The sequence below is a fragment of the Borostomias antarcticus genome (assembly GCF_949987555.1).
Source record: "Borostomias antarcticus genome assembly, chromosome: 13".
NCBI classification, from domain to species: Eukaryota; Metazoa; Chordata; class Actinopteri; order Stomiiformes; family Stomiidae; genus Borostomias; species Borostomias antarcticus.
Genome location: NC_140246.1, coordinates 6,611,429 through 6,626,428, shown reverse-complemented (window position 1 = coordinate 6,626,428; position 15,000 = coordinate 6,611,429). Strand labels below are relative to the sequence as shown.

Sequence of the window (15,000 nt, the reverse complement as noted above, 5' to 3'; positions counted from 1 at the left end):
ACTTAGTGTGTATGTCTGTGTATGTGTATGTATGTTTGTGTGTGTGTGTACATATGTGTGTATGTTTGTGTGTGTGTGTGTGTGTGTGTGCATGTACATATATGTGTATGTGTGCGTGTGTACATATGTGTGTGTGTGTATGTGTATGTACTGCATCCATGAGTCTGTGCCTGACTGGAGCTGGTCTCCCCTCAGTCCACTGTGCTCCCGGCCACCACTACAACTCCAGCACCCACCGCTGCATCCGCTGCCCTGCCGGCACCTACCAGTCTGAGTTCGGCCAGAACTACTGCATCACCTGCCCCGGCAACACCACCACGGACTTCGACGGCGCCACCAACGTATCTCACTGCAAGAGTAAGACCACGCCCCCGGGGACACGCCGCTGCCCTCAGTGACGTAATGCCGCGTCAATTTTTAGCGTTGCGCCACCCTGACGTTGGGAGTCACTTGGTGTCTTGATGTTAAGGCGATGAACGTTGCTATAAGTGGGAAATATTGAATAGATTTGAATTGATATCAATATGATTGATGTGAATATGAAATAGAATGAATTGATATGACATGAAATAGAATGTTTGAAATAGATGATAAATGTTCCAAGTGATTGATACAGCTGATAACATTACTGCAAGGCAAGTTTATTTGTATAGCACATTTCAGCAACAAGGCAATTCAAAGTGCTTTACATGAAACATTGAAAGGATCAAGACAAAGTGCAAGAAACACATAAAAGGTCAAATTTAAAAAATAAAAAAGCTAAAAAGGAAAAATAAAATACAGGAATAAAAGTTACAGTGCAGTGTATGAACTGTACACCTTACGGACTTATAGAACTTCAGGGTCTTATCTCAAAACTTTCAGAGGGTTCTTCTCTTGTTACAAAATGGTTCTAATACAGTATAGCACCCTAGCCCTGTGGCTGTGTGTACACTGGGGGGAAAAGGGCCAGTATCCAGAAATATCCAAACTGGATATTTATCATATCTGGAGCCTATCAGAACTCAGGAATGGGACCAGTGTGCGGTGTGTTAGGACTCTATTCGTATATTCTGAATATCATCAATATGCAGAGTCCTACTGTACCACGCTGCATACCGATATGTTCCCATTCCTGAGAGTATGCTATTCGGACATTCCCGGGATACAGAGCGTTTTCCCCCAGCCGTAGCCCCCGCTGACCCGGGCTGTCCCCGTCTCAGACCAGGTGTGCGGGGGGGAGCTGGGCGACTACACGGGGTACATCGAGTCGCCCAACTACCCGGGCGACTACCCCTCCAACGTGGACTGCATCTGGACCATCAACCCCCCCAACAAGAGGCGCATCCTCATCGTGGTGCCTGAGATCTTCCTCCCCATGGAGGACGAGTGCGGCGATGTGCTGGTCATGAGGAAGAGCGGTACGGGCACACACACACACACACAAACACACACGGGAAGTCATCCTCAAACTGCCGGCTACAAGGGCTGTCGATCACGCCTGGCCCCCTCCCCCTCTCGTCTCCCTAGCCCTGCCCACCTCCATCACCACCTACGAGACGTGTCAGACGTACGAGCGGCCGATCGCCTTCACCTCGCGCTCCCGCAAGCTGTGGATCCAGTTCAAGTCCAACGAGATCAACAGCGGGAAGGGCTTCCAGGTCCCCTACGTCACGTACGACGGTAGGTCTACCTTGCTAATGTGTTCTTCCTACGGATTTTAAGTTAGGTCGCCGTGTCTGTCGCCCCCCCCGTGACCCCTGACCCCCGTGTGTGAACCTGTCTGGTGTGTTGCAGAGGACTACCAGCAGCTGATTGAAGACATCGTACGAGACGGTCGGCTCTACGCCTCCGAGAACCACCAGGAGATCCTGAAGGTAGGCGTACCCCTCCCCCACACACACACACACACACACACACACACACACACACACACACACACACACTTCACATCAGCCTGGCTGAACACCAGCCATAGTTATCGTCAGCCTGGCTGACTGCCAGCCATAGTTGTCTCCAGTTCCTCTGTCGTCACCGTGCGGAGTCCTCTTCTCCTTGTCCCACAGGACAAGAAGCTGATCAAGGCCCTGTTCGACGTGCTGGCCCACCCCCAGAACTACTTCAGGTACACGGCACAGGAGTCCAAAGAGATGTTCCCGCGCTCCTTCATCAAGCTGCTCCGCTCCAAAGTCACCAGGTTCCTACGGCCATACAAATAGACCGGGACCGGGACCCCCCCCCTCCCCCCCGTACCCCTTACACTTCTCCCACGCACCCCTGTCCTCTATGTGCACCCCCCCCCCCTTTACTGCACCCCTGTACAGTGCATACCCCAGGACGCCCCCCCCCCTCCCCTACCAGCCTTTCTCCTCACCCACACCTGGCCTGACTACACTGGCCTCTCCTACAAACCCCGCCCCTTTTCTGTCTCTCACAACCCCTCCCCCCCCAACCCCCGCAACACACCCACAAGCACACACCACACACACACGAGATCCACCTACTTTCCCACACCCCCCCCCGCCCCCCCCACCCCGCCCACCCCGAGCCCTTTGGAGTTCCTGTCACCGTATCCAACCGCACGGGAACAGGAAGTGGAAACCATTTTTCCCAGTTCCTCTGTCTTGTTTTGGTTTGATTTTCTGTGTGTTGTTTTGTTTTTGTAATATTTATACATGTTAGAACTTGCAGAAGCCCACGTCATGGATGTTTGGTGTACGTACAAGCACGTAGGCGACAAGTGAACTTGTGTGTGTGTGCGTGTGTGTGTGTGTGTGTGTGTGCGCGCGTGTGTGTATGTACGTATGTACAGTATGTTTAGGTTTGTTTGAACATACGTATGTGCGTATAGGTGATGTGAGAGGATGTATTCACACACAGGTACTGTACATGGATGTATCTATATTTTTATTCTTCGAAAGCCCCCATGGCGTGCACAAGATGAACATGAAATAATAATTGGTGCACTTAAAAGCTTATTTTAAACACAGGAAATTATTTTGAGAGAAATGTATAAGTTCAAAATTCCAGACCATTCCACCTCAAGCTGTGCATTCTCACAAGAGCACAGGGAAAGATTATGTTTGATCTAAAAAATACAAAGTCTATATTGTAGATTTTTCAAAAAAACAAAACAATATATATAGCAAGATGAAATAAACTACCTGCAAGTAACAGACGTTACTATAGAGAGAAATGTATGGAACTAATATTTGGAACTTTAATTGCACTTGAATTTTCTATTGTTAACTGTAGAGAAAAAAATCTAAGTTACATTTTTTTCCTTTTGTTTTGTGTTGTATAGAAATGTATCACGAGAAGAGAGGAACGCAAAATCTGTCCCATTCTATTGTTCTCACACCTGCTTCAGTTACCAACAGTAATTGTACTAAACCCCCAAACTTCCATGTGTTTAGATCTGTCAACTCAAACTCCCACGGCTTCGGGGCTGACGCAGCTCATTTGACCCCAGGCATACTTTTATTACGCACATAGACATTTACCATTTAAAGGGAAATTGCGCTATTGATGCACTACCACTACACGTGTAGGTGTGCTCCCTTCCTCAGCCCTGCTTCATCCCTTTAAGAGACGCTTTTGACTTGCTGCCAGAGAGAAGGGGCATCTGAGAAAGGCTTCTTGCATGATGGCACTAAGTGCACTCCAGATACCTGCTTTTAACAATAAACAACCCTCTCTCCTAGCCCCCCCCCTTGAATAAGAGGGACTGTGTATGTTTATTACTACAGTATAACCCAACCATTCTTCAAGGCATCACTCAGCTCCATGCTATTTCCATACTTCCCTATTTGTATTACTAATCAATCAAATATTCTTTATCGAAGATGAACGCTATTTCTGCACAATAGGACGGGAGTAGAGATGTAGATTATGATCGACCGTCGGTTGGGAGGTGAACAGGTGAATGTAGTGGCGCGGGCACGGTCGTAACGAACCAGCTTTCTACGTGAGGGAGCCAGCTAGAGTCTACGAGAGTGTCTGTATGTATATAGCACTTGCAGCCGCAAACGGTCGGCCAGTAACCATTCACTATCTGCCTGTGTAGTTAAAAAGAAGAAACAATTCTGAGAGAGACAAACAAGAAGTCCATATTAACAACAACAAAACATCATTGCAATTATGAAATCCCCCTGCAGAGGCAGTGTTTGACCCTATTATCAACCTACTGTATTGCACGGCTGAATCAGTGTTATTACACGGTTATAAACAACTTCAACTCTTTGTGCTGGGCACAAGGACAGCATATAATATGGCTTGTGTTTTTGCTCAGGCCCTATAAGGAAGGCCGCTGATGCAGTATTTGATAAATATGCATGGGTTCAGGGCTGTGCCTCAGCACGGAGAGGCCCTGTTAACCCCAACTGTTGAGTCTAAAACTATTTCTCTACCATGAGGACTTGGTTGTCTTTTGACATAAATTCATAGCAATTGTTCTCTTTTCCAATAAGAATAATAGTCTATTGGCCCATGTGTTTGTCTTGGCCCACTACAAATGGCTGCCACAGAGGAAGTGATGTCGGTACGGTATGGTAGGTGTAGAGCGCGGATGTCTCGTGTGTTCTGATGAAAATCGGTATGAAATGCTCTAAAATGTATGAATGACTTTTCCTGAGAATGTATTCTATTGTGTGTGGGTGCGTATTGTGTACATGAGATAGAGAGATTGAGGAATGTGTGTACTAATGTGTGTGTGTGTGTGTGTGTGTGTGTGTGTGTGTGTGTGTGTGTGTGTGTGTGTGTGTGTGTGCGTGTGCCTATTTGTTTGCATGTGAACTTGTTATGTGTGTGTTAGGATGTGAGAGATAGAGAAAGAGAATGTGTATGTATGTACTTTAGTCCATTTTATAGAGGAATAATTTTAATATTTGTGTTAGTCGGTTGTACCCAAAGAGAGAAACTGTATCACAGTGTTGTGCCATTGTTTGGTCCATGAAAATCCAGTAAAGAACAAATTCAAATAAAACAGTAGCAGAAAAATGACTCCTCCATGCCTTGTCATCTTCCGCCGTCGTCTCTGTGTTCTACCTACACTCCAATCTCCGTCATCTAATATTAGTGGAGAAATTATGTTTGAATTCATACCAGCTTATTTCACATCCTCCATAGGGACTGACTGGTCCTTGGTCCCTGAAGTGAGTAACTACAGTCATGTTTGTTGCTCATGTGTGCTTCCTGTCTTGGTAGCTGGGGGTTGGTTTAAACACATGTAGCCTTGCAAACTCATAAATATCAGGGCTTCGGTGAAACCGCATCACTTATATCACTCATTGCTGCTCAGTCATTCATTAAATGGTAGGCCTATACACGATATTCCATACGGCACGGACAGTTACACACAGCCGCATTGAAATACGGTTTCGGGAAATTTAGCTGACAGTGCTGATACCGCCCTTATCTACAAGTGCGGCAATCTGCACTGTAAATCTGGACGCCCCATCAGAAATAGATATCATCACCCATAATAGGATCACATTTTCAAGAAATCCACCCCCATTTTAGCTTACTACGGGCTTTGCCTCATATTCTCCCTCCAGCGTGTTTAGGCTATTAAAGAGCACTAGCTGATGTTGAACACGCTGTCTTGAATCTCATTAACATACTACAGCATAAAACCGTTGAAGCCACAACCAGGCAAAATGACTCCGCATATGAAACTTTAATCTGCATTTACACATCCATCTCTGGAAGGTCACGGGGGTGAACTGGGATAACGTGCCTGAAATGGCTGGATCGTATAGCCTATCATTCGACTTTTTGTTGGATGGAGTTGGGTGGATCTGACAGGCAGATCTGGTATTTTCTTCCTGAACTTTACAGGAGTCTGTATCATCACTCTGGATCTCCAGGCAAATAAGTCTGTGGTCGATGTTTAGATTAGACCTCTTATCTGAACGCCTGGCCTGCTTTCCTGCATCTCTTCCCCCCCCCCCCCCCCCCCCCTCTGTTTAAAGTTCACTGATAAAAATAAACTGCCAGTTTCCACGGTAGGCCTTGACTTCACATCCAACTTAGAGTTATACCTGCTGATCCAAATTCAAGACAGCAACTGTTTGAGAATGTTGAGGTTTGCATGGGTAGATTTGCTTGATTTAACCAGCAGATGGCGTATTTGCACAAATTGGAACAACGCCTAACTCTGTGGCCTACAAGTTATGCATGACCATCATTAACCCAAAGCCAGGTTAAATGTAGTCCCCAAGTAGGGCCTTTTGATTGCCCTCAAGCTGAGTGTTTTGGTTGTGTATTTATAGTTCAGCAGTTGTTTACCTGTACGTTAGGACTTGTGAGGGTCGAGCGTCTAAGTTAATGGGAGCCTAATTCTTCTTTGTGTCATACTTTATTTTCCGACCACTGCAGTTGCAAGACCTATGTATAGTAGCCTATATAAGCCAATGCTAAAACAATAAAACACAGGTCAAATAGTCTATCTAGACCTGTATAGCCTATAATTCATCGTCACATCAAATTGGTTAATTAAAAAGGTGGCATGCATTGATCCCACTAGATATTTATGACGTGCTTAATTCTGCCACTGCGGGAATGATGGGAGAATAGATTAATGACTTTTTCATTGTCCACACACTGAGTGAAAATAAATGTATATTACCTTCTCTCCCTCTCATCTGTCTCTCGTCGTGCTGTTCATCAGGGTATAGTCATTAGAGAGAGAGAGAGAGAGAGAGAGTTGGAAAGATCCAGAGATCGAGCAAAAGAGGAGGGGAAGGAGCTGTGTCTCCGCGAGAGCGAAACCGCACCAGAGCACCACGCGGTGCCAGTTCAAATTGACCAGCGCGACTCCAGAGCTGCCTAGTCCCGCCACCGTCTCACCTGCAAGACTCGATCCTCACCGACCAACCGGCTCCAGACACACTTGACCGGCAGACCGCGGGAGCATAGGTAAGGTTTTTGGACGCCGCGAACGGTGTCAGTCTTTTTATTATTATATTATTTTTTATTAGGACAATTTTTTTTCACAGGACACACATTTTAGCCTGTTTTGTGTATATGTTTTGGTAGCCTTTGCAATTAAATAATCCGATTCGATGCATTCCGTCCTGTTGTAGCTATTCCATCCCATTCGATGCAGCCTACTCTATCATACCCGACCGTGGATTTGTTTGTAGGCTATTTGCTCTTTTCACTGTATGGAAGATCGGGTTTTGACTCTTGCTGGCGATGTGGAGGTTCAGCACACTACCGCCTCCCTTCACCCCGGGTCTCTACGTCGACCGGAACACTTGACGATAGATCACATTTTGTCTGATATCCAAAGGGAAAGCCTCTGTCTGCCTACAGTATTGTAGGCTATCTTCCTTAGAATCACGACGTGTCTGTGCCCAGCCAAAACCCCGGAGTGTAGCCTACGAAAGTTTTAGGGGCGCGTATCTAAGTCATAATCCTATATTTATGTACCAAAACTTTCCGCGGTTTGAAACTAGTCTATTGTAGGTTAGGCTATTTGCTTGTGAGAGGCTATTTGTCAGTCTTAAAATTATACATATGGGGTGTGAAAATCAAAATTATGTATCATACATTTTCTGATCTCTCTTCCACTTCATCTGAATTATTTCACACTGGAAAATAAGAGGGTCTATGATTTCTTATAGCCTATTAGATATCATTCAGACCTATTATCACAATATTTTGAATATATTAAATAAAACAACTCATATTGTCAATAGGCTAATGAAAATCAAATGCAGCATATGGGCCTTTAACCTATACTAAGGACAGTATGATATGCAGGAACTTGACCGTGTCCTTGTAAATGTAGCTGACACAGTCATTAGATTAGTGCGTCTATCTATGTGCCTGAGCCGACAGGGCATCAATCAGCGACTCTCCGATTAATTTATCAAACCTTCCCTCCTTCCCCGAGTCGTATATTCTCCCGGCATCATCATCTTGCGCTCAGAGTCCACTTCACATGGCCGGTCCTTTTGTTCCCGGCGTCAGTGTGTTCCTCCAGCTCGCTGTGTGTCTTGCTCTCAGCATCTGCTAATTGAATGCACCCTTCTGGTGTCATACTCAGATTGTATGGGCTGGCACTGCCCAGAAACACACACACACACACGGTACACATTTACACATACACACGCTCACACACAGCGTGTGTCGGCCTTTGACAAACAGCCGCGGTGTGAAGAGTGTGTGTGTAACTGGGATGTGTTGTGTGTGCGTGTGTGTGTGTGTGTGTGTGTAACTGGGATGTGTCATGCGTGTGTGATGTCGCGGCGCTGTGTGAATGAGAAGGCACGCCGACATTACACCAATGGAGGAGAACTCCGCACACACACACACACACGCACACACAACACATCCCAGTTACACACACACTCTTCACATCCATCCATCTCGAGAACTAGCACACCTCCGTTCCTTCATCCCTCTATCCTTCTGCCACCATCCGCACACACACATCTGTCTCCACCTACGGAGGAGAACTCTGCACACACACACACACACACACACACACACATACACACACACATCCGTCTCCACCTACGCACACACACACATCCATCTCCACCAATGGAGGAGAGCTCCGCACACACACACACACACACACACACACCGGTCTCCACCAACGGAGAAGAACTCCGCACACACACACATCCGTCTCCACCAACGGAGGAGAGCTCCGCACACACACACACACACACACACACACACACACATCCGTCTCCACCAACGGAGGAGAACTCCGCGCGCACACACACACACCTCTCTTAACCTCACTGTCTCTCCATCTCCTTCTTAAAATTATGAATAATATGAATGTTTCTCTCCTTTTCTTTCTTTCACACACACACACACACACACACACACACACACACACACACACACACACACACACACACACACACACACACACACACACACACACACACAGACACTGCTCTGCTCTCGTCAGGTGTGTATCAGGCGGAGTATCCTGAACCAGAGGTGGAGAAAGGGGACATGCTCATTCAGCTTCCCAGCAGAGTGACTCCGAGGTGGGTCAGGCTCTGAGGACAGAGGGGCCTCCCCGGACCCCCAGCTCCCTAACCCCCTTCCTCACTGACCCTCACCCCCCCCCACCCCCCAGCCCCCCACTTCCCCCTCCAGTGCCTTGCTTCATCCAAGCTTACAGCTACCCTGGCCCCATCAATCCCCCACCCAGTCCTCCAACACACCCAGGCCAGTCCCACCCAGGTTGTTTTCTAGTCCCAGAATCCCCCCCCCCATCTCCATCACCAGCCCCGCCCCCCTCCCCTCAACTCAGCCTCTCTCCACCCCGCGGCCCAGCCTTGTCCAGCTCAGCCTCAACCCAGCCCAGGCTCCAGAGCCCCCCCCACAATCCCCCACAGCCCCACCTCCCCACCCCAGGCCCGCGTCGGCCCCCGGCCCGTGTCCCCAGGCGCGGCCTCCCCCCAGCGTCATGGCCTTCACCCTGTCCGAGATCATGGCAGCACGGAGGCAGCAGCAGCAGCAGCAGCAGTCCCAGGCCCAAGCCCAAGCCCAGGCCCAGCGCGGAGCCGGCCAGACCGCCGTGGAGGTGGACGAGTACAGCACCAACCCCACCCAGGCCTTCACCTTCTACAACATCAACCAGGGACGCTTCCAGCCCCCGCATGTCCACATGTGAGTTTGACACGCGCGCGCACACACACACACGCACACACTATTGTCCTTGTCACGTTTTCCTCAGTTTTCTTTGTGTGACTTTTTTTTACCGAGTGACTCACGCTCCGTGTCGCGCCTCGCCGCTCCCGGCTGCCGTCTCGCTGTGTGGGCGGCCGGTGGCGGCGGCGGTGGCGGTGTATCAGGGGAGGCAGGGCCGGCGTCGTTGGTGTAGGAGAGCTCACTAAAGCGGGCCACTGTTATTCACCAGCTCCCCCCCCCCCCTTCCCCCCTGCCCGCCCCTCTCTCCTCTCTCCCCCTGGAGACCCCCGCCGGGCTCCACACGTTCCCGGGAGCTCCCACCGCGGTCCGCTCTTCCTTCATGTCTCTTTCCTTTCCTGTTCCTCCTGCCGTCTCTCTCGCTCATATCTCTCCGTTTCCCCCTCCCCTCTCTCTCTCTCGCTCGTCTCTCTCCGTGTCCCCCCCCTCTCTCTCTCACTCATCTCTCTCCGTGTCCCCCTCCCCTCTCTCACTCGCTCATCTCTCTCCGTGTCCCCCCCCCCTCTCTCTTGCTCATCTCTCTCCGTGTCCCCCGCCCCTCTCTCTCTCGCTCATCTCTCTCCGTGTCCCCCTCCCCTCTCTCTCTCGCTCATCTCTCTCTGTGCCCCCCCCCCTCTCTCTCGCTCGTCTCTCTCCGTGTCCCCCCCCCCCTCTCTCACGCTGGCGCGGCGTGCGTTCATGGAGCTCGGTTCCAGCCAGCTCCCCACTTTCTAGCTAACCCCCTAGTATCAAGTTCCTCAATAATACCCCTCTTCTTCCCTCTCTCTCTCTCTCTCTCTCTCTCTCTCTCCATCCCTCTCTCGCTCTCCCTCTCTCAATCTTTCAATCCCTCTTTCTCTCTCTTTCTCCCTCAACCTCTTAATCCTTCTCTCTCTCAATTCAATTTAGTTCACTTTATTGGCATGACGCATTTGTACATCTGTGTTGCCAAAGCCTTACAATAAAATAGAAAAAAAACATCATTTATTTATTTGTCACACTTTGAGCGGGCGGCAGAAGTAACACTAAGTATTAGTAACCAACAGTAAAGATTTGGACAGAAAATGAACATTAACACCGTAACAGATGTATTTATGTGTGTGTGTGTGTGTGTGTGTGTGTGTGTGTGTGTGTGTGTGTGTGTGTGTGTGTGTGTGTGTGTTCTTGTTAAACTACCCTTGTGGGGCCCAGATGTCTCCACAAGGATGTTGAAACAAGAATTATCTTTTCCTTGTGAGGCCATTTTGATGGGCCCCATAAGGCCAGGGTTCATTTTAAGGTTAGGGTTTAGGGCTTGGGTTACAATTATGCTCATGGTTAGGGTTATGGTTATATATGTAGGGTGTAGGTGTGACTATCACTAGGGCCTGATACCTAGCCTGGAGGCAGTTGTCCAGCCGGCCATAACCTGTTCTTGGGACTGGCTCCAAGCCTGGACCTGTAGCCTTGGTTCTATTTCCGGGCCTGTTAACCAGCCTGGTTCCCTGCGCGTGTTCAGTATATAGGTGGGATCCCAAAGTCCCGGCTCTCTACGTCAGCCCAGCTCTCTGGCTCGCCCCCCCGAGGCCTGGTTCTCTGGCCGGGCCTGGCTAAGGGGACTTCCCCCGAGGCCTGGTTCTCTGGCTGGCCCTGGCTAAGGGGACTTCCCCCGAGGCCTGGTTCTCTGGCTGGCCCTGGCTAAGGGGACTTCCCCCGAGGCCTGGTTCTCTGGCTGGCCCTGGCTAAGGTGACTTCCCCCAAGGCCTTGTTCTCTGGCTAGGCCTTGTTCTCTGTGCCGGCCCCTGGTCCAGACTGGCTCCCTGTGCGGGACTCTGGTTCCCTGGCCGGGCCTGGATCTCTGGCTTGTCCCCCTAACCTCCGGGGCCAAGTCAGGCTGGAGGTGCTGTCGCCCTGAATCTCTGCCCGGTCCCCCATCCAGCAACTAGGCCTGAATCTCTGGCTTCTCCCTGGTCCAGCCCGGTTCCCTGTGTGGGCTTTCAGCCTGACTTGGCCCCGGCTCTGGATCCAGCCCTCGTTCTCCTAGCCCCAAGCCTCTGGGGCCAAGTCAGGAGGCCCCGGAGCCTCAGCCCTTAGCCTGGCCCCCGATCTGCCCCCCAGCCCTCCATCAGGCAGCACCTTGAGCGAGGGTCCCGGACACTTTTGAGGGCATAGGGGCCAGTGGGTTGAGGGCCATGTCCGGTTCCCCATCAAGCCTGGTCCCCCCTGCTGGCTTCCAGAGCTGTCTACCGACTTGGCGGGACTTCCTGCTCGCTGGATAGCGCTGATTAGGGTTTAGGTTTGGGTTTAGGGGTTTTCTGCGGTTATTAAAATGTGATTTATTGTTAGGGTTAGGGTTAAGGTTAGAGTTAGGGGTCAAAGGTTATGTTTAGGGTTAGGTTTACATTTTATAGTTACAGTTAGGGGGCAGTTAGGGGGCCTGTCAAGGATATAAATGCTAAATTGTGTGTGTGTGTAAATAATATTATAACATTAACATATTACCTTTCTCTCCCTCTTTCCATCTCTCTCTCTCTTTCTCTCTCTCCCTCTCTCTCTCTCTCTCTCTCTCTCTCTCTCTCTCTCCCCATCTCTCTCTCTCTCTGTCTCCAGGGTGGACCCCCTGCCCCACGACGCTCCCAAGCCACCGGGCTACACTCGCTTCGTGTGCATCTCCGACACGCACTCTCGCACGGACGCCATCCACATGCCCTACGGCGACGTGTTCATCCACGCCGGAGACTTCACAGAGTTGGGCCTGCCCTCCGAGGTTAAGAAGTTCAACGATTGGCTAGGTGAGAACTTAACTGACCAGTCTCAGCAGGTGATTGGCTGGGTGAGAACTTAACTGACCAGTCCCAGCAGGTGATTGGCTGCATGAGAACTTAACTGACCAGTTCCAGCAGGTGAATGGCTGGGTGAGAACTTAACTGACCAGTCCCAGCAGGCCTACAACTCGTGCACGTTCGGAGTGTCGATAGCTAGACGATGATTATTTATGTCCTTTTCTTTTGGAACAACGCGTCGGGAGACTTCGTGGCTTTTGACAGCCGGTCTGAGAGAAGATTCCCAGGTCTGGGGCATCGCTGTTGTGTCCGGCTGCGAAGGCCTTCCTGGTCTGACGGTAGCCAGGAGAAGCATCTCTCTGTGGCTGTTGACAGCAGGAAGGGTACCTGACAAGAACCAGTGGTCTGTCTGGGTCCACCCCAGTTTCAAAAGTTTAGCTCAGTCGACTGTAAAGCCCAAACACTCAGAGTGGATGTAACGTGTTTATATGTACTGAATGTATCTACTTCAAATGAGGGAGACTTATTCAGTTCAGGTATTTAGCCTGCCAGTAAACCAAAAAAGCGATACCTATACTGCGGATCTGACCATTCCTGTTGCCCATGCTCGTCTGTATGCCGTGAGAGAGTGTGTGTGTGTTGGAGGGGGGGGGGGGGGGGGGGGTAAGGGGAGCATCCTCTGAAGCCGCTAGATGCCGATGGGAGCGGGAGCCGAAAAGAGAGCGAGACCGAGGCCGCGGGGGAAGATTTTTTTTTTAAAGGCTAACCACCGCTCGGTGAGCTCAGAAGGTCGGGGGCGGGTGCATTGCTAGCCTAGACAGAGAGAGAGAGAGGGAGAGAGAGAGAGAGAGGCTCCCTCTCTCCTTCCTCCCATTCTCTTCTGTTCTCTTCTTCCCCACACAGTTCTGCCCCCCCCCCCCCACTCATATAAATATTTATAAACGGGATTCTTTCCCTGTTCCTGTTTCTCTGTCCCTTTCACTCCTATCTCGCTCTCTGTCCATCGTCCATCTTTCTTTCCCTCTCTCTCTCTCTCTCTCTCTCTCTCTCTCACACACACACACGTGCGCTCTCTCATTCTGGGGATGAATGTTACTCCTGCTGCTTTGTGTCTGCTGAGCAGCTTGACAGAGAGTCCAGGCTTAGCACCGCGCCTGCATTCCCTCAGATGAACCTCGGTAATGACACACTGCAGGAAACGCCATCACAGCACCAGGTGAATGCGTTCATTCTGCTCCATCCTTTCTCCCTCTCTCTCTCTCCTCTCTCTCTCTCTCTCTCCGTCCCTCTCTCTCTCATTCTCCCCCCCCCCTCCCCTTCCATCCCTCTCCCCCCCCCCTCTCTCTCTCCCTCCACCCTCTCTTTCCCTTTGTCTGAACTATAACTATGTTGTGAAGTCCCATATAACTTTTTTTCTCCTGGTCCTTTCTTTCATCCGGTTCTCCCTTCCTCCTACTCCCTCCTCTCCCAGCTCTCTTTCTTTCTCCCCGCTCAGTCACCCCTCTCCTCTCTCTCCTCCTCTCTTCCTTCTAGCCGGCGTTGTGGCAGCTCTCTCCGTTTCTTCTCCCAGTTTCTTATTTTTAGCAGGGAGGTGGCTCCCGGGGCTTCTGGCAGAGGCTCAAAGCTTCGTCAGAACTGGTGAACACTGCAGGAGAGGAGAGGAGGAGAGGAGAGGAGAGGGGGGGAGGAGAGGAGGAGAGGAGGGGAGAAGAGAGGGGGAGTGGAGCAGAGGAGAGGAGGAGAGGGGGAGAGGAGGGGAGAAGAGAGGGGGAGAGGAGCAGAGGAGAGGAGAGGGGGGGGGGGAGAGGAGTAAAAAGACAGGACAGGATAACGAAGGAGTACAATCTACACTCCACACCGCGGGAAGGCCTACATGGCGCAGGCAGCCTACTAGTGTTTTTTGGGGATGTGAATGGCAGGGTGAATGGAGTGGGGGGGGGGGGGGGGCTGGGGGGGGGGCAGTCTGACATGCCCCGTGTTGGATCAATGGTCTGATGTAGAAAAGTTTGGTCTTGGGGCCAAAGCGAGAGATGGTGTGTGTCTGGTGTTTGAACAAATGGAGCAGGAAAAGAGAGAGAGAAAGAGAGAGAGAGGGAGAAAGAGAGAGAGAGAGAAAGAGAGAGAGAGGAGAAAGAGGATGTAGGCCTATTGAAGGAGATGGAGAGGAGTGAGGGGTAGTGAGGTAGACAGAGAGTCCAATTTACTCCAATAATGGTCTCTTTGATCATCTTTCAGTGCCTTTCGTACTGAATACACACACACGCACGTTCACACACTCACACACACACACACGCACACACACACACACACACACACACATACACACACACACACACACTCTATACAACACACTCCACCATCCAACATACTGCACAATCAACTCCTCACCATACATGTGAATCTGTGCATGCTGTATAAGCTGCAACCTCAACAATGCATTTCAATGAATACAGTAATACTCACATATTACGCCCACCTCACCCTTCAATCCAGCCCGCGACATGATACATGAAATATAATGTAATCTGGCCCACAAAAATAATTTCTTGTACACGGCGCCAGCAGGCAGACCTACATTGCGAAATTCAAGCCGCTC

General features: G+C 50.2%; 2 protein-coding genes across 3 annotated transcripts in view; both read left to right on the top strand.

Moving 5' to 3' along the window:
- Positions 1-2,198, top strand: part of scube1 (signal peptide, CUB domain, EGF-like 1) — a gene marked incomplete at its 3' end in the record, with an annotated part of 70,884 nt that extends 68,686 nt beyond the window's left edge. For both annotated transcript variants that reach the window (XM_084447932.1, XM_084447931.1), the window contains 5 exons: positions 196-357; positions 1,203-1,400; positions 1,510-1,662; positions 1,777-1,856; positions 2,046-2,198. In XM_084447932.1, coding sequence (XP_084304058.1) covers positions 196-357; positions 1,203-1,400; positions 1,510-1,662; positions 1,777-1,856; positions 2,046-2,198 — 746 coding nt within the window. The remainder of the gene's footprint in view (positions 1-195; positions 358-1,202; positions 1,401-1,509; positions 1,663-1,776; positions 1,857-2,045) is intronic.
- The window catches only part of mpped1 (metallophosphoesterase domain containing 1), a gene marked incomplete at its 3' end in the record, with an annotated part of 127,918 nt that overhangs the window by 85,136 nt on the left and 27,782 nt on the right, over positions 1-15,000 (top strand). Inside the window, exons 2-3 of the mRNA XM_084447939.1 lie at positions 9,418-9,624; positions 12,232-12,413. Of these exons, the coding sequence (XP_084304065.1) occupies positions 9,422-9,624; positions 12,232-12,413 (385 nt within the window). The 5' untranslated portion in view covers positions 9,418-9,421. The remainder of the gene's footprint in view (positions 1-9,417; positions 9,625-12,231; positions 12,414-15,000) is intronic.